Below are 24,334 nucleotides of genomic sequence, written 5' to 3'. Positions count from 1 at the left end.
TTCCAACAGGACAACGACCCTAAGCATACAGCCAAGACAATGCAGGAGTGGCTTCGGGACAAGTCTCTGAATGTCCTTGCGTGGCCCAGCCAGAGCCTGGACTTGAACCCGATCGAACATCTCTGGAGAGACCTGAAAATAACTGTGCAGCGACGCTCCCCATCCAATCTGTCAGAGCTTGAGAGGATCTGCAGAGAAGAATGGGAGAAACTCCCCAAATACAGGTGTGCCAAGCTTGTAGCGTCATACCCAATAAGACTTGAGGCTGTAATTGCTGCCAAAGGTGCTTCAACAAAGTACTGAGGAAAGGGTCTGAATACTTATGTAAATGTGATATTTTAGTTTTGTATTAATACATTTGCAAAAATGTCAACCTATTTTTGCTGTGTCATTATGGGGTATTGTGTGTAGATTGAGGGGGGAAAAAACAAAAAATCCATTTTTGAATAAGGCTGTAACGTAACAATGTGGAAGAAGTCAAGAGGTCTGAATAATTTCCAACTGCACTGTGTGTGTATATGTATGTATGTGTGTGCATATATACATACATACATACAGTACCAGTCAAAAGTTTGGACACACCTACTCATTCATGGGTTTTTCCTTATTTTTACTATTTTCTACATTGTAGAATAATTGAAGACAGCAAAACTATGAAATAACACATATGGAATCATGTAGTAACCAAAAAAGTGTTAAACAAATCAAAATATATTATATGTTTGAGATTCTTCAAATAGCCACCCTTTGACTTGACAGCTTTGCACACTCTTGGTATTCTCTCAACCAGCTTCATGAGGTAGTCACCTGGAATGCATTTCAATTAACAGGTGTGCCTTGTTAAAAGTTAAGTTGTGGAATTTCTTTCCTTCTTAATTGGTTTGAGCCAATAATTTGTGTTGTGACAAGGTATCGGTGGTATACAGAAGATAGCCCTATTTTGTAAAAGACCAAGTCCATATTATGGCAAGAACAGCTCAAATAAGCAAAGAGAAACGACAGTCCATCATTACTTTAAGACATGAAGGTCAGTCAAACCGGAACATTTCAAGAACTTTGAAAGCGTCTTTAAGTGCAGTCGCAAAAACCATCAAGCGCTATGATGAAACTGGCTCTCATGAGGACCGCCACAGGAAAGGAAGACCCAGAGTTACCTCTGCTGCAGAGGATGAGTTCATTAGTGTTACAAGCCTTAGAAATCAGCAATTAACTGCACCTCAGATTGCAGCCCAAATAAATGCTTCACAGAGTTCAAGTAACAGACATCAACATCAACTGTTCAGAGGAGACTGCGTGAATCAGGCCTTCATGGTCGAATTGCTGCAAAGAAACCACTACTAAAGGACATCAATAAGAAGAGGCTTGCTTGGGCCAAGAAACACAAGCAATGGATATTTGGTCGGTGGAAATCTGTTCTTTGGTCTGATGAGTCCAAACGAGATTTTGGGTTCCAAACGCTGTGTCTTTGTGAGACGCAGAGTAGGTGAACGGATCATCTCCGTATGTGTGGTTCCCACCATGAAGCATGGAAGTGGTGTGATGGTGCTTTGCTGGTGACACGGTCTGTGATTTATTTAGAATTCAAGGCACACTTACCCAGCATGGCTACCACAGCATTCTGCAGCGATACGGCATCCCATCTGGTTTGGGCTTAGTGGGACTATCATTTGTTTTTCAACAGGACAATAACCCAACACACCTCCAGGCTATGTAAGGGCTATTTGACCAAGAAGGAGAGTGATGGAGTGCTGCATCAGATGAACTGGCCTCCACAATCCCCCGACCTCAACCCAATTGAGATGGTTTGGGAAGAGTTAGATTGCAGAGTGAAGGAAAAGCAGCCAACAAGTGCTCAGCATATGTGGGAACTCCTTCAAGACTGTTCAAAAAACATTCTAGGTGAAGCTGGTTGAGAGAATGCCAAGAGTGTGCAAAGCTGTCAAGGCAAAGGGAGGCTACTTTGAAGAATCTCATATTTTGATTTGTTTAACACTTTTTTGGTTACTACATGATTCCATGTGTTATTTCATAGATTGTCTAAAAATAAAGAAAAACCCTGGAATGAGTACGTGTCCAAACTTTTGACTGGTACTGTATGCATGTATAAATAAAACTATACAAATAAATCAATGGTAGATGCATGATTGAAGCAATACCAAGAATATTCATTACACCTGCATCATTTTGCAGATAGAATGTTTGACTTGAGTGATACCGTAACAGTTGTAAAATGGAACCCATTTACCACAAGCCTTCAGACAGTGTTAACACTCACTAGCTACGTGCAACTGGAAACCATTTTCTACAGTTGTTCACCTTGGGTTTGTACAGTTTAATGTTGTCAAGGGGGAGAGAACATGTGTATGGCACTAAGTAACAGAACATTATCTACCTTAATAATAAATTAAGTTAAAAACTATACCAAAGGTTTTCAAATCTTGCTCATGTTGAAAGGATACAAGAAACATTTACAAATAATAGCTGTGGCAAAATAAACATTTTGAATATTTAAAAATGATTTTGATTCCTACCAACAAATGCACTGATAAACAGACCAACATGGGTTGCCGATTAACATTGCATGGTAGCTGGAAATAAAATTATCAGATTTTGTGCAGAAGGAAATAACTACCAAAAACAGCATATTTTGTTTTGGTCACCAAGTGTTCCAATTGGTATATTTCCATTATTAATCTTCCGTTTCTGTATACATTTTCTTTTTATAAAATATTTTATTCATACAATCATTTTAACTCTAGCAACATTACTATTTAACTTTGAGTGGCAAAATATCAGACGGATCACCTCATAACAACAGTATATAAACGAATGCAAAAAAACAAACAAACAAAAAACTATATCCATTAGAGTTTCTCTCTCTTCATTCAGTTCCACCTTTCTGTACAACTGTTTGTAATAGCCTAATATGAATATTGCTGGTCCTGATCTGGTGAAGTTAGTGCAGCAGCTCTGACACTGGACTTGCACTGCCCTCTACTGGTGGCCAGGCAGAGAGCAGTGCGTGGCAAGAACAGGCTGGCAGGAACCACACATCACCCTGGGCCATTCACAGCTGCCGCTGGTGAGGCCACACTCTGCTCTGTTCTGTAGGTGGGCAGACAGAGAGGACACTGTAACATACTGGACGACACACACTTCACAACCTCATTCTGGCTGACACTTACTTGGCTTCGTCCATTGCGGTTCCTTCTAGGGGACCATTAACAGCATCACTGGGGACTTTTGATTTCTCATCTGAATGTTTCGCACTGTGGAAGGGAAGAAATAAGAGGAACTCATGAGCTGCTGGTGGACAATCAGAACAGGTACAACAGCATGTCTGAAAATAGCTTACTAGCACTAGACAGTTCCAGTGATTTCACAACAGCCAGACCTTGGTTTGGGACCGTTGCTGGCAGGCTGGACTGATGCAGGGACTCCCTTCTCTGGTGTTCCATTCTCCCCCACGACGTACTTTGCAGATGCATCTTCTGAGGTAGAGAACTTCATGTCCTCACTGTAGAGAAAAGGGAACATTTACAGAGCTCTTGCCATTTCCAAACATACGGAATGACTCTAGTAGACAGAAATCCCCCACTGTTTAGACAGAACGGAAAAGACTGACGCATGCAGAATGGGACAGACAGACCACATTAAAGCATTGGGGCAAACGAATGTGTCAATGTGTATGGAGGTTAAAAATGGATGCAAGGAACAAAATGGACAGCAAATGGACAAAAGCAGCAGAAGTCTATTTAGATTTCCTGACCATCCACTTACAGCAGTTGCCTCTTTTTAAGAGTGAGCTTGTTTTGAAGAGCAGAACATGAGGTGATAATGCCAGTTTTGAAACTCACGGAAATGGATCAAACTGTCAGCCATCAGTCTTGCTTTTTGTAATTAAACCACCATGACTACCTCATCATAATTACTAGGCAAAACTAACACACACCAGGATATTTAGGTATTTTTAAGGGTCTTATTTTCTTTGAGGATGCGGTTATGTACGGTTTATTTAACCTTTAATTTAAGCAGGCAAGTCAATTTAGAACACATTCTTATTTACAATGACCTGGCAAAGTTAACTGTATTTACAACTACCTAGATGGCATTTTGAAGGTTTGACTTGAGATCCAAGCTTAAAAACAAAAGATCTTTGCTAGTAGAGCTGAGTTTTGCATGACAACAGGACTACTGCTAGGCTAAGACTCATCTCTCTCCAGTTTATTCCAGCCACCTCACAATGCCATGAGCTGTGATCCAAAGCCAATGAGACACCAGCACAAGGAGGTGGCGGATACATATTGAAGACTGCCTTCGCCAATCCACACCCACAACTAAAACTGAACATCAACAGAAAGGAGAACAAGGCCAATTCAGAAAGCCTGGGAGTGGCTAATCCTGAGGGCCGACGGCCATTTCACGACGTCACTGACGACGAGTGAAGACCAAATCACTACATCTGAGATATAGACATGCAAATGGAGATGGCAAAATAATTAATCATTTAAAAAAAGAAACTCTGGCTGACATGAAAACAAGACACGGCAGATGTCTGCCCCCCCGAGTGGCTGTACATACCGATAAGATTTCAACACTCTGAAGCCACACGCACGCCAGAGAGAAAGAGGAAGCTCATGTTGTAAGTGTTGCAGTTAAAGTTAAGGACAGTTTCTCAAACAACACAAACAGACAGCAATGTAGGTTCGGCAGGTTTGGTGATACATAAATGGTATATAGATATTTATACAAGTCTACTGGTGTCCCTGCCTTGCATGGCTTTAACTCACTCAGTGCAGGAGGGGGAAAACGTGGCAAGACACAGAGGTCAATTCCACATGCTCTGTGAGGTGAATGGCTGTGTTGTAAGGGAAGGATTGGAGACAGGAGGAAAGGGATATGGTGAGTCATCAGAAGCCTTACCTCTTGAAAACGGCAGTTTCAGTTTTGGCATCTACAGTAAGGCTAACTGTTTCCTTCATGGAGCCGTTGGTGACCGTCTCAGTGGTGACCGTCTCTTCTGCGTCCGAGCTTCCAGCCTTCTCTGCCTCATCCCCTGGCCACTGGTCAGAATCTGGGACTTCACACAGGGATAGCATCATAACACAGTGACCACAGAGTGAGTAATAAAACACTTATTAATGCATGGCTCAGTGGCAAACCTCACCTTCAGGCTGCATTGGTGCGTTGACACCCAAGGGGTCCCCTGTCTCTATACAGGTCTCCATTGCTACTGGGGAATTGCTCCTCCAATGATCTTTGGGGCTGGAAGATGAAGTCAGAAAAGCTCTTGAATTTGTCCTCTTAAAATAGCCAAACTCAAATATAAGACATGGAAAGGCAGGGGAATGAACAGAACACCAGTTACCCCCATCCTTATTCATACTACGGGCCACCTAAGGCCTTGGGGCTGTGAGGGTGGTGAATGATGAACCCTTACCTAACTGGTGAGAAGTTGCTAGAGAAGTCTGCCCAGCTCGTGGCTTTGTCAGGGGAGGCATTGGGGGAGCTCCAGCCAGCAGACTCTGGTATAACCGCAGAGTAGGAGGCTGGGGCAGCGGTGGTGGAGGGGGAGACTGGGGCAGCGGTGGTGGAGGGGGAGACTGGGGCAGATTCTCCCATCGCCGTAGAACTCCCAGTGTCCATGGGTGTGTCGTCAAAGTTAGCTGTCCACAGAGGCCCTGAAACAACAGGGCAGCCGTCACAAAAAAGCAAGGCATCATCTTGAAAAGATCATACCAGACCGACCTACCCAACAAACTGTCAACCCAACCCCAGTGTGTCAACCCGGAACAAATCGCTCACCTTCACCCGTGTCTACCTCCATTCTGTCATCAGAGCTGGCGTTGTTGGGCTCAAAGGGATCACGTTTAACATCCTCCTCCTCAGAGTCTGTGCTCTCCTCACTATCTGTACTGCCAGAGCTCCTAATGGAGGCACAGAATGGACAGAAGTCAATAAAACGTATCAATCCCCCAAACCCAAATTGGTGCTTTGAGTCAGCCTCGGAATATAAGATGTTAGTTATTTAAGACATTTAATTTACATATCCACCAAGAGGTGCTGCCGTACCGAGGACGTCTCTGAGCTTCTGGTGCAAAAGTGACATCTTTCTCATCCCAGATGTCCTCCTCATCAGAGCCTGCATCTTCAAACTGCTGGATCTTCTCCTTACAGCAGGCCTCAAACAGAGCTATATTTGCCTGAAAGACAACACCAAGCCAGGGTTTACATAACAAGATACACAAAAAGATATGCTGTGATGCCTCCACTTCCTCATTACTGTAAATGGAAAAGGGAAGAAAATAAGTGCCTGCATCATTTTCATAGGTAACAGAACTTCAGACGTCCGGAGTGCAGCATTAGCTAATACAGTGGGGAAAAAAAGTATTTAGTCAGCCACCAATTGTGCAAGTTCTCCCACTTAAAAAGATGAGAGGCCTGTAATTTTCATCATAGGTACACGTCAACTATGACAGACAAAATGAGAAAAAGAATTCCAGAAAATCACATTGTAGGATTTTTAATGAATTTATTTGCAAATTATGGTGGAAAATAAGTATTTGGTCAATAACAAAAGTTTCTCAATACTTTGTTATATACCCTTTGTTGGCAATGACACAGGTCAAACGTTTTCTGTATGTCTTCACAAGGTTTTCACACACTGTTGCTGGTATTTTGGCCCATTCCACCATGCAGATCTCCTCTAGAGCAGTGATGTTTTGGGGCTGTCGCTGGGCAACACGGACTTTCAACTCCCTCCAAAGATTTTCTATGGGGTTGAGATCTGGAGACTGGCTAGGCCACTCCAGGACCTTGAAATGCTTCTTACGAAGCCACTCCTTCGTTGCCCGGGCGGTGTGTTTGGGATCATTGTCATGCTGAAAGACCCAGCCACGTTTCATCTTCAATGCCCTTGCTGATGGAAGGAGGTTTTCACTCAAAATCTCATGATACATGGCCCCATTCATTCTTTCCTTTACACGGATCAGTCGTCCTGGTCCCTTTGCAGAAAAACAGCCCCAAAGCATGATGTTTCCACCCCCATGCTTCACAGTAGGTATGGTGTTCTTTGGATGCAACTCAGCATTCTTTGTCCTCCAAACACGACGAGTTGAGTTTTTACCTAAAAGTTCTATTTTGGTTTCATCTGACATTCTCCCAATCCTCTTCTGGATCATCCAAATGCACTCTAGCAAACTTCAGACGGGCCTGGACATGTACTGGCTTAAGCAGGGGGACACGTCTGGCACTGCAGGATTTGAGTCCCTGGCGGCGTAGTGTGTTACTGATGGTAGGCTTTGTTACTTTGGTCCCAGCTCTCTGCAGGTCATTCACCCCGTGTGGTTCTGGGATTTTTGCTCACCGTTCTTGTGATCATTTTGACCCCACGGGGTGAGATCTTACGTGGAGCCCCAGATCGAGGGAGATTATCAGTGGTCTTGTATGTCTTCCATTTCCTAATAATTGCTCCCACAGTTGATTTCTTCAAACCAAGCTGCTTACCTATTGTAGATTCAGTCTTTCCAGCCTGGTGCAGGTCTACAATTTTGTTTCTGGTGTCCTTTGACAGCTCTTTGGTCTTGGCCATAGTGGAGTTTGGAGTGTGACTGTTTGAGGTTGTGGACAGGTGTCTTTTATACTGATAACAAGTTCAAACAGGTGCCATTAATACAGGTAACGAGTGGAGGTCAGAGAAGCCTCTTAAAGAAGAAGTTACAGGTCTGTGAGAGCCAGAAATCTTGCTTGTTTGTAGGTGACCAAATACTTATTTTCCACCATAATTTGCAAATAAATTCATTAAAAAATCCTACAATGTGATTTTGTGGAGAGAAAAAAATCTCAATTTGTCTGTCATAGTTGACATGTACCTATGATGAAAATTACAGGCCTCTCATCTTTTTAAGTGGGAGAACTTGCACAATTGGTGGCTGACTAAATACTTTTTTCCCCCACTGTATGTACCAGTACCTCCCCTATATGCATTAAGGGGAATAATTTTCAGGATGGTAAAACACTTTCAGTGTAAACTTAAACTGACTAACACCATATATAAAGTATGTTGAAAAGATAATGAAGCAATTTATTTATTTATTTTTAAATAGGATCATCTTTGAGAACTAACAATTACCTAAATAAAAACTAGTCAGGGAGAATCTGAAATTCCCAAAATGTCATGTGGCCCCCATTGACTGTTATAATGTTTGAATCACTTAGATAGCATAAGAACAAGGCATAAGCCATGGCAAAATGTGTAGACTTCCAGGAAATTAGCTTTAAAACAGCAAAGTTGTGTCTCTGCGGCTTAAATAAATCCTAGGGTAAACACTGTACAGCATTATAAAAATGGTCAACTTCAAAGTTTTGGGAGATGTAGCAGTTTGAGGAAAATTCTCTTACTCATTCCCACTAGAATTGAACATATCTCCGGTAAAAAATGGAAGACAATATGGCATTCATTTGAACATCCTTTCACTACCTTTGAAATGCATTACATGAAATTATATTAAAATACTTACACTTTCATTTGTATTCAAGGAAAAATTGATGTCTGATATTCTATCAAAGGGAATACTGAAATGTTAAAGAAAAGAGTTTAGTTTAGTTATATTATTTAGACAACGACTTCACACAATGACTAAACACAATGGCTTCAGGACGCCTACCTACAGAGGCCCAGTAACAGGTAGAAGGATAATGATGGCAATGTAATTCACATTAAAGCAGCTTTATGCAGAAACTCCAGCCAGCCATTCCCAGCTGGTCATTCTCCACAGGCGCCCAAACCCCAGCAGATTACCAAATAACAAGAAGACGCAGAGAGCAGTGGCACAGAGGAGGGTTGAAGTGCGCTACTTACTCCAAACTAAACTGAATTTTGCAGGGTTAGTTCTGCATAGAAAAGTCTTGGGCGTGTCGCCTAAGTGTTTTTCCTCGGGCGGCCTATGTCCAAACAGTAAAAAAAAAAATGTGGGGATGGAAAAACGTTTTCAGTGTAAACAAACGACTAAAAACAGATGAAGTATGTAGGAAAGATAATGGACCTATATAATTTTTAAATAAGATCTTTGAAAACTAACAATCACCAAAATAAAAGCTAGACAGTCAGGGAGAATCAAAAACGCACAAAATTATGATTTGTGATTTTGTTATAATGTTCTACTGCTTTCACATGAGTTACGTTGTTTAGCCTGTAAAAAAAAAAAAAAAAGGCCAATGTTTATATGACCCCCTTACAAAACAGGCACATTTTTAACCACATTCTTGCCTGCATACACCTTTTATACCTCCTGTGTGCATGCTGGGGACAAGTGGTAATAGTGGTGTGCAGATGTGGGTCGATTTTAATAAATCCATTGAGAATATACACCATCAAAAAGAAATCCATTATTAATTCATTTAGGCAAGTCCTAAGTAACATAAACAAAATGTATTTTCAAAGAATAGCATTTTAGTTTAATTAGGCTAAACCATCCAAATCAAATCAATAGTTTGTTATTTTGTTCATTAAAACAGACAAAACACCTACCCGATCAGTCAACACACAGATTTTATAGTAAGAATATAATGGGATAATAGAATAAAATACATATTTTTCCCTACACAACTTGTGTCACAGAAACATGTGGTACCACTGTCGAGAAAAAAAAAGAAAAAAAAGATTTTTAAAGAGCCCAAGCCAATGCATTTTTTATCCACGTGTCATCTTTCCTACCCTCAATCCGCTTTGTAATGGAGCAGGCTTAGGGTCTTACCTTCATGATACCGATAGAAAATAATATCAATTATATTTTCAAAAGCATGTGAGTTTCGTTCATATTTCACAACCTCTGTGGGCTTTTGGAGTTGATCTATATGCAATTGAGCAAAATAATAAGCATACACTTGATTTAGGCTACATTATTGCATCATAAATGTGGTCCTCTGTAGCTCAGCTGGTAGAGCACGGCGCTTGTAACGCCAAGGTAGTGGGTTCGATCCCCGGGACCACCCATACACAAATGTATGCACGCATGACTGTAAGTCGCTTTGGATAAAAGCGTCTGCTAAATGGCATATTATATTATATATTATATTATTATTAATGTTTCTGATCAGTGATAGATGAGCAAACGAATAGATTAGCTATATTTGCCCAGCCAGAGAATGAACCAAATAGCCTATACAGACGGAGATTCAGTGAAACAAAATCACATTGATTGATTATCAGACAAGTCAGTGAAGTCACAGGCTTTTGGTTGGGAGTAGGCCCAGGCTACTAAACGACTGAGTAAAGAGCTAAATAATCCACTTGTTAAACTACATAACAAGGCAAAACTACACAAGACAATCATGAGCAGCACTCACCTCCACTAACATTTCCCCAGCCTAATTGTAGCCAAACCAATATCCAAGCGGAGATTCAGGTAAAGCAACAAAATCTGACATTTATTGATTTATCAAGACTAGTCCAAACGCTTGTGTCAAAGCAGCGCGATGGCACCGTCCCAATCAAAACGGTACTGACATTACAATCTAGTTGACCACACGCGGGCAGGCTATTGATTCAAATGTATTACAAGGATTGGATGACTTTGGGAAGTTTCAGTAAGCAACCATTTATTACATGCCTTCAATTTCATTAGCATACTTTATTCCAATATTTTCATAATTTTGTGATATTTATTCCCACAGTACTTATTTATGGATCCATCCAGTTGTGGTTAAGAAAAGTGCATGCTTAGTGGTGGGCTATGCGAAGAGATGAGCGAAGTGACATGTCTTGCGAAGTTTAGAACTGGCCGTCTAGCAACCATCAAGAGTTTAAGAGCGTAGTGCGTGCCAAAGCCGCCTCAACATTACCGCTACGTTTCATACTATGCCGTAAGCAGAACTTTACCGAAATGATTAGTAGGTCGTTTGGCGGAAATAAAAATGTAGGCTTTGATACCGGCAATACCTTTCAGATAAAGAAAAGGCGGTAAAGGTTGGCTGTATGATAAAGTGGGCGGAAAAACGCCTTAGTATAAAAGGGATATTTGACTCATAAGCCATGCTTTAAAACAGCTCAATTTTGTCATTGTGCCCAACAGGAGGGCCTCTAAAAAATGTTGGTCGGCGGCCACGCTCATGTCCACACCCACACCACGTAAGCCCATTTTGATCCAGAAAAAAATACCTGTTTTGCAATTAACAATTACAAAGTTACTATCTGGACCTGTATAATAACAGCTAGTTAAATGTAATCATAAGAAAATTTGACATTCATGGGTTTCCGAATTCAGACTGGCATCCAATTTACCTACCAATTACTTTCCCCCACACTAGCGATATCATTATCCAAACAGTGGCATTTTATTTTCATATGTAAATGTTAATTGCAAACATGTATGTAACCTAAACCTTTGTACAGAGAAAGAAACTGATTCCCAGTCCTTTGTTAAGTAAGCAGAGAATGTATTAATAGAATACCAGTAGTCACCCGAAACCATTATTGAAATCCCCCAACCAGTATAATTGCAGGTTATGAAGAAAACATGCAGGATCAGTACTCACTCCACGACATCATCCTGATCAGCAAACTCTTCGTCATTGAAGCCAAACTGCTCAATAAAATTGGACGTCATTTGTTGCATCTGATAATCAGAAAAGGCCTGGCAAACCCAGGACCAATGATAATGATATAGTCTTGGCACTACAAAAAACTTCAAGTACTTCAATTCAAAACAATTGACTAATACTGTAGCTATACGTTAATAGTTTTCAGATTAAGAGCACATGCATACTTACATTTGGAAGATACATGTTTAATATTAGTTTATAAAATACACATATCAGTACTACTATTACTAGACATTATTAGTCCAGTATAATAATGTTAACAATTATAAAAAGCATCAACATGCAGATTTAGCAGTATTTATATAGTCTCATCCAGTTACAGACTTACTTGTTGTAAAGAGGAACCGTGGTTGAATCCGCTGTCCTTGAAGTCTACCTCATCGTCACTGGATGAGTGAATATGGTGTGTGTTCACCTAGGGCACAGTGCAAACAACCTTATTACTAAGAGGACAACCACGAGACATCCTTCAGACAGCTTTGGCACTACTGGCACTTCACCTTTCAGTACATGTCAGTGTAAATACTGTGTACTTTGCAAACATCCATTTTGGCATTAAGTAACGGAGGTGTCTGTATCAGACTTACTAGGTCTACAGTGTTTCTCTTGTTTGTTTCAGCTAGCTGACCAGAAGTGAAGGCCTCCCATCTCTCTTTGTCATCCTCTGTGAGCTCTGAAATAAAGCAGAGAAATAACAAGATTAGTCTATTCCACCTCATTTCAGGATATAGTAAGGACTGTTTTTTTTTGGGGGGTTTCGCTCCAACAACCTCATTCCTTATAGGTCTCAAAGTGCACTCACCTGAGATGAGCTGCTGTATCTGTGCACCATTGGGGCCCTTGTCACTGTTGTGCACTATTGAGTTGGCTATTCTGGTCAAGTGGCCCATGTAGCCTTGTCTACGTCCACCCTCAGCTCTGCAAGAGGATACACACTTATTGAAGCCTACTGGCACATTGTGGTGACATTTGTGAGCCTTCGCAAGGGTAAAAACCAAAGAGCTCACAAGAGATTTAAACACAAATCTGCAAAGTCCATTGGTCTGGTAACAACAGCATTATGGTCTAAATGCATAACGGAATGAGAAACATATCCATCATTAATAATAACAGTACTTACTGCACTTTCTCGTTGGAGCTCCATGCATCAAGAATTCTCTGTATAAACTGGCACTTCTGAAACAGCTAAAACACCGAGCACAAAAAATAATGAATTGACTTGTCCGACATGAATACCATAATAGATGTAAAGAAAAGGCTGACAAAGCCTCACATGTTTGATGAGGTGGCTTTCTCTGACAGGATCCTGGTCACTGTTGATTTCGGGGTTTTCACTTTGGGCTGGGGGCATTGCTAGGATCATCGCAGTGCATATTTCTACTTGTAAATGCAGGAAGTTATTCCATATATATTTGAAGTACATGTCCTGAGAATAAAATGGAGAAAAATATAAATACATTTATTTAATATGAAAATGTCCCAAACCAAGTTGTTGAAGTTTGCATCATCCCTGTTGACCTTGGTTATGAGAAGGGGGTAGTAAGGGAACTAGTGTCATAAAAGACAGAAACCCTTGTGCATAGCAGTCTAAATCCAGGTGCGGGTTTTGGCAGGAACAACTAGTACTAAAAACCAAGTGTAAAAAAACCACACAAAAAGACAGGCAACTTACGAGTATGACTCCTAGAGTGTTGAGGTTAGTCAGCTCCATGTTGATGATATGAGTGTTGGTCTGCAGAAGGCTAGCCACTAGACGGACCACATTCAGCCGGGTGTTGCCCACTGGGGGGTCTAGCACTCCCCATGTGGTTTTCATGATATTCTTCTGCAAATATGGTGATGAAAGGAACAAATCAGGCTCTCATAGACTACATTCATTGAACTTGGTAACGCAAATACAACCACCATTGGAGTGAACTTGTAGAGTGGACTGCACTTGTAAAGTAAATTAGAGGAAAGACCACCCACTCTGAAGATAAATATGACTCAAAGTTGAACTGAGATTGAGATGGCAGGATCACAAAAACATTGAAAGAGAGTAGTAATAGTTTATTGAAAATAGTGGTTAGTCATATTTCTTTCAAGTTCATAACGGAGAAAAACCTCCTCTACTTAGCTTACTAAAATGGCCTGAAATGTCTGCACTGTTTAGTGTGTGTAAGACGATACAGTGAGGGAAAAAGTATTTGATCCCCTGCTGATTTTGTACGTTTGCCCACTGACAAAGACATGATCAGTCTATAATTTTAATGGTAGGTTTATTTGAACAGTGAGACACAGAATAACAACAAAAAAATCCAGAAAGACGCATGTCAAAAATGTTATAAATTGATTTGCATTTGAATGAGGGAAATAAGTATGACCCCCCTCTCAATCAAAGATTTCTGGCTCCCAGGTGTCTTTTATACAGGTAACGAGCTGAGATTAGGAGCACACTCTTAAAGGGAGTGCTCCTAATCTCAGCTTGTTACCTGTATAAAAGACACCTGTCCACAGAAGCAATCAATCAGATTCCAAACTCTCCACCATGGCCAAGACCAAAGAGCTCTCCAAGGATGTCAGGGACAAGATTGTAGACCTACACAAGGCTGGAATGGGCTACAAGACCATCGCCAAGCAGCTTGGTGAGAAGGTGACAACAGTTGGTGCGATTATTCGCAAATGGAAGAAACACAAAATAACTGTCAATCTCCCTCGGCCTGGGGCTCCATGCAAGATCTCACCTCGTGGAGTTGCAATGATCATGAGAACGGTGAGGAATCAGCCCAGAACTACACGTGAGGATGATCTCAAGGCAGCTGTGACCATAGTCACCAAGAAAACAATTGGTAACACACTACGCCGTGAAGGACTGAAATCCTGCAGCACCCGCAAGGTCCCCCTGCTCAAGAAAGCACACAGTGCTATGAAAAAGTATTTGCCCCCTTTCTAATTCTCTACTTTTGCATATGTGATACTGAATGTTATCAGATCTTCAACCAAAACCTAATATTAGATAAAGGGAACATACGTGAACAAATAACACAATTACATATTTATTTCATAAACAAAGTTACGCAACACCCAATTCCCCTGTGTGAAAAAGTAATTGCCCCCTTACACTCAATAACTGGTTGTGCCACCTTTAGCTGCAATGACTCCAACCAAATGCTTCGTGTAGTTGTTGATCAGTCTCTCACGTCGCTGTGGATGAATTTTGGCCCACTCTTCCATGCAGAACTGCTTTAACTCAGTGACGTGTGGGTTTAAGCATGAACTGCTCGTTTCAAGTCCTGCCACAACATCTCAATTGGGATTAGGTCTGGACTTTGCCTGGGCCATTCCAAAACTTCCAATTTGTTGCTTTTTAGCAATTTTCAAGTAGACTTGATTGTGTTTTTTGGATCATTGTCTTGCTGCATGACCCAGCTGCGCTTCAGCTCACAGACGGATGGTCTGACATTCTCCTGTAGAATTCTCTGATACAGAGCAGAATTCATGGTTCCTTCTATTAAGGCAAGTCGTCCAGGTCCTGAGGCAGCAAAGCATCCCCAAACCATCACCACGATGCTTGACCTTTGGTATGATGTTCTTACTGTGGAATGCAGTGGTTGGTTTTCGCCAGGCATTACTGGAACCATGTCGTCCAAAAAGTTATACTTTTGAAGCTGAAGCGCAGCTGGGTCATGCAGCAAGACAATGATCCCAAAAACAAAATAAAGTCTACTTGAATATTGCTAAAAAGCAACAAATTTGAAGTTTTGGAATGGCCTAGTCAAAGTCCAGACCTATTCCCAATTGAGATGTTGTGGCAGGACTTGAAACAAGCAGTTCATGCTTGAAAACCCACACGTCACTGAGTTAAAGCAGTTCTGCATGGAAGAGTGGGCCATAATTCCTCCACAGCGACGTGAGAGACTGATCAACAACTACACAAAGCATTTGGTTGGAGTCATTGCAGCTAAAGGTGGCACAACCAGTTAGAGTGTAAGGGGGCAATTACTTTTTCACACAGGGGAATTGGGTGTTGCATAACTTTGTTTATGAAATAAATATGTAATTGTTGTGTTATTTGTTCACTTATGTTCCCTTTATCTAATATTAGGTTTTGGTTGAAGACCTGATAATTCAGTATCACAAATATGTAAAAGTAGAGAAAATTAGAAAGGGGACAAATACTTTTTCATAGCACTGTACATGCCCGTCTGAAGTTTGCCAATGAACATCTGAATGATTCAGAGGAGATCTGGGTGAAAGTGTTGTGGTCAGATGAGACCAAAATGGAGCTCTTTGGTATCAACTCAACTCGCCGTGTTTGGAGGAGGAGGAATGCTGCCTATGACCACAAGAACACCATCCCCACCATCAAACATGGAGGTGGAAACATTATGCTTTGGGGGTGTTTTTCTGCTAAGGGGACAGGACAACTTCACCGTATCAAAGGGACGATGGACGGGGCCATGTACTGTCAAATCTTGGGTGAGAACCTCCTTCCCTCAGCCAGGGCATTGAAAATGGGTCGTGGTTGGGTATTCCAGCATGACAATGACCCAAAACACACGGCCAAGGCAACAAAGGAGTGGCTCAAGAAGAAGCCCATTAAGGTCCTGGAGTGGCCTAGCCAGTCTCCAGACCTTAATCCCATAGAAAATCTGTGGAGGGAGCTGAAGTTTCGAAACCTTAATGACTTGGAGAAGATCTGCAAAGAGGAGTGGGACAAAATCCCTCCTGAGATGTGTGCAAACCTGGTGGCCAACTACAAGAAACGTCTGACTTTTGTGATTGCCAACAAGGGTTTTGCCACGAAGTACTAAGTCATGTTTTGCAGAGGGGTCAAATACTTATTTCCCTCATTAAAATGCAAATCAATGTATAACATTTTTGACATGCGTTTTTCTGGATTTTTTTGTTGCTATTCTGTCTCTCACTATTCAAATAAACCTACCATTCAAATTATAGACTGATCATTTCTTTGTCAGTGGGCAAACGTACAAAATTAGCAGGGGATCAAATACTTTTTTCCCCCTCACTGTAGGTACACTACATGACCAAAAGTATGTGGACATCTTCTCGTCAAACATCTCATTCCAAAATCATGGGCAAAATATGGAGTTAGTCTCCCCTTTGCTGCTATAACAGCCTCCACTCTTCTGGGAAGGCTTTCCACTAGATGTTGGAACATTGCTGCGGGGACGTGCTTCCATTCAGCCATAAGAGCATTAGTGAGGTCGGGCACTTATGTTGGGCGATTAGGCCTGGCTCGCAGTCGGCATTCCAATTCATCCCAAAGGTGTTCAATGAAGTTGAGGTCAGGGCTCTGTGCAGTCCTGTCAAGTTCTTCTACACCAATCTCGACAAACCATTTCTGTATGAACCTCGCTTTGTGCACAGGGGCATTGTCATGCTGAAACAGGAAAGGGCCTTCCCCAAACTGTTGCCACAAAGCTGGAAGCACAGAATCGTCTACAACGTATTTATATGCTGTAAAGTTAAGATTTCCTTTTACTGGAAATAAGGGGCCTAGCCTGAACCATGAAAAACAGCCCCAGACCATTATTCCTCCTCCACCAAACTTTACAGTTGGCACTATGCATTGGGGCAGGTAGCGTTCTCCTGGCATCCGCCAAAACTAGATTTGTCTGTCAGACTGCCAGATGGTGAAGCGTGATTCATCACTCCAGAGAACGCGTTTCCACTGCTCCAGAGTCCAATGGTGGCAAGCTTTATACCACTCCAGCCGACGCTTGGAATTGCACATGGTGATCTTATTTTTGTGTGCGGATGCTCGGCCATGGAAACCCATTTAATTAAGCTCCAAGACTAACAGTTCTTGTGCTGACGTTGCTTCCAGAGGCAGTTTGGAAGTCGGTAGTGAGTGTTGCAACCAAGGACAGACGATTTTTACACACTACGCGCTTCAGCACTCGCCAGTCCCATTCTGTGAGCTTGTGTGGCCTACCACTTCGCGACTGAGCAGTTGTTGCTTCTAGACGTTTCCACTTCACAATAACAGCACTTACAGTTGACTGGGGCAGCTCTAGCAGGGAAGAAATTTGATTAACTGACTTGTTGGAAAGGTGGCATCCTATGACGGTGCCACGTTGAAAGTCACTGAGCTCTTCAGTAAGGCAATTCTACTGCCAATGTTTGTCTATGGAGATTGCATGGCTGTGTGCTCAATTTTATACACCTGTCAGCAACGGGTGTGGCTAAAATAGCCGAATCCACTAATTTGAAGGGGTGTCCACATACTTATGTATATATAGTGTATGCAAAGTATGGTATTACCTTTGGGGGTTCCAGCAGCAGTTGATGGAAGTCTTTGAGCCTGGGTCTGACAGCCTCGAGAATGCTCTGATTGACTGAGAAGGATGGGTGGCTCATACCAGGAGGACAGATTTCCAAATGGCCTTCGAACCTGCACATGACAGAACAGTACATCAGACAAGTCTCACAACACAAAACAAATCAAACTTTAAAATGGGATATTGTTAACTTACGCTGGTCTTCGTGTCTCAAAGAGTGTCAGGAGAATCTGAATTACACTGACTATTGCAGAGTCATTTTTCTCTTTGTCAAATATGTTGGACAGCAACTGCTCCACAGTCTCTTGTCTGAGAGAAAGGGAGGGACATGTAAATCAGTAGTGATTTTGCCACGACAATAAAATACAGTGAATATCATAACAGTAATAATGAGTATTCCTTGTTGAAAAAATAAAAAACAGGTAGTAGAGACTCACTTTTCCAGTGTGGCCAGTAAGGGGTCAGGCTCTGAGCAGCCCTGCACTTGGAACATCTGATCTCTGCTGAGGCGGATGATTTCGCACAGCGACTGGGATGCGTTGGAGTGCCTCTGGATGATGAACAGAGAGGCAGACTGGTGAAGACACTGCAAAAGAGCAACAGGACTCCAAACAAACTGCTGATGAAATGTGACTTACATCCTCATCCTGAGAAGGCTGGACCATATCAACAAGCCTCTGGATCACCTTCTCCTCGTTCAGCCACTGTAGGAAGAGAAGAAGTTAGAGGTTGATGATTGAACCCTAAAAAAATTGACCGAAACATCAAAACATGAAGAAAACCAAATAACACTTACATTTAAGACATCTTGTCTGAGCTGCTGTGGTTCAATGCAGGTCAGCATTCTGAGCAACAAGTCCATGATGGCAGAGGTCCCTATGTGTTTAATCATTAAGTCCACAAAGTCTTCCCTCTTCCGCAGAAACTCCACAATCTGCAAAAGATAGTGGAAGTTTGTTTAACGATGTGTCACAGGACAATATTTTCTCCCAGAGCAGGTCAAACTTTTTAAAACCAGTGTGGTTTATACTAGCGTTCTGTATTGATCTCACCTGTTCTGGTTTCCTGCCGATGAGGATGCTCAGGACCTTGCTGAAAAAACTGGCCAGTAAAGGGTTGAGTGGAGATTCGTTTTGCAAGAAGCCATAAAGTTTCATCAGTAAACTTTCATCTTCTCCCAGTCTGTCATTGATCTGCCCAACATCCGAGGTAAGGAGTTCACAGGATATGTTGGGGTACCTGAAAGTACAACATTTAGTGATAGATTAATACAGTACCTCTACCACACAAAAGATCACATCAAAGGTCCTATATAATTGACTGTCTAGCAAGTCATGTTTGCACCCTTGTGATTGTAGGGGAATTCCCTTGAGGTAAACGCAAGGGAAGCTGAAAGAAAACAAGAAATCGTTCTCAAAACTGGCATATATTCGTAAGTATATCCTGGCCTAGTGTATGAATCCCACTTACTTGTACTTGATCTTCTCCTCCACATCATCACTTGGCTCCTGCGTGATGTAAGTTACCAGGTCCTCCATGCACTGAGGCCGTACCAGGAAGTCCACTAGCTTGTGGTTCTGGGCCTTGCACTCCTGCAGGACATCCTCCTCGTCCATCACCTCTGTCAGAGTCACATCTTCCTTCTCCAGGAGGGTGTCGATGTGGGATGTTGTGTGTAAATCAAACTTCCAAAACATGATGCTTCTGTAAGGAAGGAAAATAGTCATAAGACAATGGCAAAGCACAATGTGGGTTGAGATGAGGTGGTCAAATAGACAACTTCACAAACATACCTGACTGGGGTAGAGCCCAGAGGTTAAAAATAAAATAATGATTGTGCTCGTCGGGAGTTCTGGCCCATTACAGGCTCCACAGGCAGCAGAACGACCACCTCGGCCTCAACAGATCAACGCACACCTGAAACAAAGAAAATAAAAACATTAGCATATTACTCATTGTAATGGCACATTTTCTTACTAACAGTAAGATTTCTTACGTTAAGGTTACATGCTACTGAAACAAGTAGTAATTTAAGCTATGTTCATTATTTTGTGTTACATTACCTTCTAAAATAAGAAGTGTGTTAAACAGGTGAAAACCAATATTTAGTCTAGGTCATGAGACAAACTTTAAATCTCTGGCAAAGAGCCGGTAAACCATAGCTTTTCCATCATAGGAAAATATGCACTTCCTTATCGCCATGCCAACAACTCTCCCCAAAACAGAAGCAGTCTACACTTTGTTTAAACTTCAAAGCATTAAGACAAGCATTACTGGGCTAACCTCTCCTCACACAACATACTGGCAACATTGTTGCTAGTTCAGAACACTGTGCTTAGTCAAATCACCTTGTCACATCTTAAGAGGCATCATAAACTGGGTGGTTCGAGTCCTGAATGCTGATTGGCTGACAGCTGTGATATATCAGACCGTATACCACAGGTATTTTTTTTATTTAACCTTTATTTAACTAGGCAAGTCAGTTAAGAACAAATTCTTATTTACAATGACGGCCTACACTGGCCAATCCCGGACGACGCTGGGCCAATTGTGCGCCGCCATATGGGACTCCCAATCACGGCCAATTGTGATACAGCCTGGAATCGAACCAGGGGGTCTGTAGTGATACCTCAAGCACTGAGATGCAGTGCCTTAGACCGCTGCGCCACTCGGGAATGACAAAATAATTATTTTTACTGCTGTAATTACGCTGGTAACCCGTTTATAATAGCAATAAGGCACCTCGGTGGTTTGTGGTATATGGCCAACATACAACGGCTGTATGCAGGCACTCCGCGTTGCGTCGTGCGTAAAAACAGCCCTTAGCCATGGTATAGTGGCCATATACCACACCCACTCTGGCCTTATTGCTTAAATATATAACAGTGTCAACAACTCACTCACCATAAGAACAAAGCAGTGAAACATGTTCAATGCACACACTAGTCATATGCCTCAAAAGATAAACATATTTTCCCACTGTGTACACCTGGCCCTCAGGTAAATAGAAAATAAAGTGTCACAACAAAGTATTTGCTGGGAATTCCCATCTTGTGGGGAAGCCTGGCAGAAATAGGGTTAAAGGTTACAGTGAAGTCATCTTGGCTTATGCTAAACCAGTACCTCAGATCAGTGAATGGCTGAGAAAAGAAAGCGTATTAATAGACTGAGCATCGGGGCTGTGCTGAGGGACCATTGACATTGGCACCTGTCCAGGCACATGCTTTGATGAAAGTGTGCAACTCAATCATTGCTCTATAAAATACTAAAAGAATGTGAAGATGTCAAAATGAATGTCATGGACAACATTGGTTGTCTGGCATTAATTCTGTCTACCACGGGCAACCAAATAATGACAGGAAAAACAGTATTTTATCACCACCCAAGAGCGCAACATAGGCCTGAACAAAGTCCTGTGATACAAACAGAAAATAAGCACTGTCAGCTGCTGGTTTACATCTGTTGTATGGTTATGGCCTGGTGCTTAACTGTTTGCTCTCCCAGCTACTGAGAAAGCTTATGAACACTTAATTCCATGATTTAAGGAATAGCCCCATCTGTCTCAGTTGACAAAGACAGGACACAAACGCTGGATAGTCAAGCCCCAGTGGGTGAAACCAAAAACAATCTGTCAACTAAATCACAACCATACAAAACATTTATGTATGGTTGGTTACTCAAATATACACATATGACTATTCCAGTGACAGTGTAAAACTGAAACCCAGGGTTTGCCCAAGGTAACATTCTGTTTCATGTAAACTAAACCAGAACGTGTCATATAACCTGATGTGTTTTTGTATATGCCTACCTTCTTTTAGTACACTATTGTTTGTCCAATGTAATGCACTGCCTTGGGAGTAAAGGGTTACATTGCCGTTTAGCCACAACAAATGGGGCTACGTTACTTGCTGTTCAGTGTTGTTCTTACTGTATTAGCTAGACACTTTTGTGCTTTAGCTAGCTAACGTTAGATAAGTAACCAATAGCCATGTCTCAGGACAGGCTGGGACTAACTAGCTAGCCAAGTTAGTTATGTAGCTATAAGGGTCAGAAACAGAACTAACTATCTAGCTAAATTCAACACTTAGCCTGACCCGGAGAATCCTGAAACTATGCCAAAACGACTAAGCTAACAGTACCTAGCTAGCTAGCTAACTAACACAATAGACAGCTGCTTGATAGGTAGCTAGGTGAATTCGCTGCGGACAACTAACGTAACGTTCGTTTACCAGATAGTTATCTAAGTAACGTAGTTACAGCTGACGTGGTTTCCCCAAACTACTAACATTAACCAGCTACTTTAACGTTACCACATAATCTTTATCCGAAAAGCTAACGCTTACTAGGTAGCCAACTAGCCGAATATTTTGTTAGCTTGCCAGTTCCCGTCAATAACTTAAACAATTTGACGCTCTAGATAATTAACGTCAGCTAGCTAGCTGGCAAAAAAATACAAAATCCAACATCTGTAACGTTAACATCAATATCCAAACGGTGGACGCAAGCTAGCAGCTAACGTCAGTTAGCATTTTCCGGAATGGCCTAGTTAACCAACGCAAAGACAGGCCAAACCGAACCGTGTCGAACACTGGTCTGAAATACGGCTAACTAGCGTTAGCTTGCAATCAACATTGTGCATTTCAATCGACCCCAGTGGCTTTTCACACACAATAAGACTAACGTACCGTAGCTATCTATCGAGTACAATATAACAAGTAAAGACGATTCGTACTAAGAAATACATCGGGGTAGCTAAGTTACCGGTAGCTAACGATAAATGGGTAGTTAGTCACTTAGTGTTGCTCCGGTTAGCTAGCTAGCTCAGTAACTGGTCAAGTACTGTTCTTGTCTCCTGAACTGCATGGACTAGCTAGCAAGTACGTACCAATAAACAACGGTAAATGGTGAGTCCCCGGCATGTAGCTTATTGAGCCATTAGCCTAAAGTGTCAACAATAACAAAAAAGCGACAAATCCTAAGAGCAAAAAAAAAAAAAAAAGTGTTTACAACTGATTCTGACAGGCGAGAAAATGTTGCTAGACTGTCAGATGGCACTTTTCAAGATGGCGGTTCCATCAACTTCAACGACCCCTTCCCCCACCACAACCAGGCAGGCCCACACCAGATAGAAGGGTTAGTTACCTATATCTTTTGGTCGTCACTAGTTACCACAGCCACAAAGTCATAATTATGGCTAAACCCCGCCCATTTCTACAATTTATCTTCTTAAAATCTGATTTTAAACCTAATCTTAAGCATAGCCTTGACCACACTACTGACCTTATGCCTAACCCTGACCTTAAATTAAGACCAAAAATCAAATTTTTGTTTTAATTAGTTTTTACGATATACCCAATTGTGACTGTGGCTGTAGTGACAACCGAATCTTTACCGCAACTAAAGTACCTGTCAATCAAACAGATCGGTTGAGCTCTATTGGCTATGAATCACGCCAATCAGACTTTTAGCGAGTTCAGTCTTGTGATTTGGTACTGTACAAGTCATTAAATGGTCAGTGCTATGGATCCTTGGGACGTCCCTACCCCATTGAAGTTGAGAAGTAAAATGTTTAGGGTTTAGGGTAGGGACGTCCCATGTATTCCGAATAGCACTGACCGTCATTAAACCGCGTCCACTCCCTTGCCGTAAAAAACGTTGTCGGTCGAGAAACTCCCCATTTCCGCAGATAGAGCAGGGTGGAACGCGTGAAAAACAACGTTCTCTGGCATTCGCGGTCAGTTGCCATGGGTCTAAAATCCCTCCTCCTTTCCATCACTGCGGCAGTGGAAAAAATATCGTCGCGTTCCAGGTAGTCTTTTTTGCAGTCAGTCTGCGCATTTCAGAGGATTGGTATCTAATGCATGCCCTGAAAACATACTTTTCTATACATTTATGAGTTTAGGCAAGCATGCATTAGGGCAGCATGTGCACGCCCATTCGTCAAAAAAGCTCTTATTGCTTTGATTGAGACGCACGCACGCACACACACATACACACACGGGGGATGCAGGATGTCTTACACGTGACATAAGTGTCTCCTGTGGGCATAGTCTGTGATTCACTCTAGTGTTATATGATTACCACTCATTGTTATGAGTTGATAACAGAAAATGACACCTGATAACCTGAAAGGAGTATTCAAACATTACATTTAACTACAGTATATAATTTCTCAGTGTGATGATATTGATGCATTATAGGCTACCCAGTGCCAGGAGTTGCTCATCTTTGCATCTCAAGGATTTACAGCCCATGCAACTGATCAAAAGTCATCTCCTAGCATAAAGCAAATCTAATCTGCCAGTGTTAAACCATATTATTGCACAAATATTTTTGACTGTTACACCCTTGCTGTCCTGCCTGGCCAGCTACCCTCTCTCCACTGGGATTCTCTGCCTTTGACCCTATTACGGGGGCTGAGTGACTGGCTTACTAGTGCTCCTCCA

At 41.9% G+C, this 24,334-nt stretch overlaps 1 protein-coding gene across 10 annotated transcripts; it reads right to left on the bottom strand.

Annotated features, from left to right (window-relative positions):
• Positions 1-2,311: 2,311 nt before the first annotated feature.
• On the bottom strand, positions 2,312-23,035 carry LOC121531754 (serine/threonine-protein phosphatase 6 regulatory subunit 3). 10 transcript variants are annotated; one of them, XM_041837175.2, is made up of 26 exons: positions 22,774-23,035; positions 19,679-19,802; positions 19,356-19,589; positions 18,938-19,124; positions 18,682-18,819; positions 18,524-18,589; positions 18,323-18,435; positions 18,081-18,194; positions 17,869-17,998; positions 13,274-13,426; positions 12,875-13,027; positions 12,722-12,786; positions 12,404-12,519; positions 12,189-12,274; positions 11,930-12,016; positions 11,536-11,633; positions 8,520-8,574; positions 6,073-6,203; positions 5,806-5,927; positions 5,441-5,681; positions 5,168-5,265; positions 4,924-5,074; positions 4,582-4,599; positions 3,395-3,517; positions 3,186-3,269; positions 2,312-3,105 (listed from the first exon to the last, which is right to left on the bottom strand). In XM_041837175.2, exons 3-26 carry the CDS (start codon positions 19,580-19,582, stop codon positions 3,054-3,056), a joined length of 2,808 nt encoding a protein of 935 aa, XP_041693109.1. In that variant the 5' UTR covers positions 19,583-19,589; positions 19,679-19,802; positions 22,774-23,035; the 3' UTR covers positions 2,312-3,053. The 10 variants fall into 10 exon arrangements, with proteins under 10 accessions (XP_041693109.1, XP_041693106.1, XP_041693111.1 ...); XM_041837172.2 differs by having other exon boundaries at positions 4,924-5,080; positions 22,774-23,034; XM_041837177.2 differs by having other exon boundaries at positions 4,924-5,080; positions 11,536-11,615; positions 22,774-23,034.
• Positions 23,036-24,334: the final 1,299 nt, after the last annotated feature.

This window comes from Coregonus clupeaformis, chromosome 19 (genome assembly GCF_020615455.1).
Source record: "Coregonus clupeaformis isolate EN_2021a chromosome 19, ASM2061545v1, whole genome shotgun sequence".
NCBI lineage: Eukaryota > Metazoa > Chordata > Actinopteri > Salmoniformes > Salmonidae > Coregonus > Coregonus clupeaformis.
The sequence above is the reverse complement of the archived record's forward strand: the minus strand, read 5'-3'. Positions and strand labels throughout refer to the sequence as shown.

What these genes read in the sequence shown, in the direction of transcription:
- LOC121531754 (XM_041837172.2), bottom strand. Translation starts at nt 19,582, where the DNA reads ATGTTTTGGAAGTTTGATTTACACACAACATCCCACATCGACACCCTC. An exon ending in GATCAGGATGATGTCGTGGA is followed by an intron (nt 8,575 to 11,535) that starts GTGAGTACTGAT and finishes TTAACATTTCAG; the next exon opens with TATTCCCTTTGATAGAATAT. An exon ending in AGCAACGGTCCCAAACCAAG is followed by an intron (nt 3,270 to 3,394) that starts GTCTGGCTGTTG and finishes TCCCTTCCACAG; the next exon opens with TGCGAAACATTCAGATGAGA.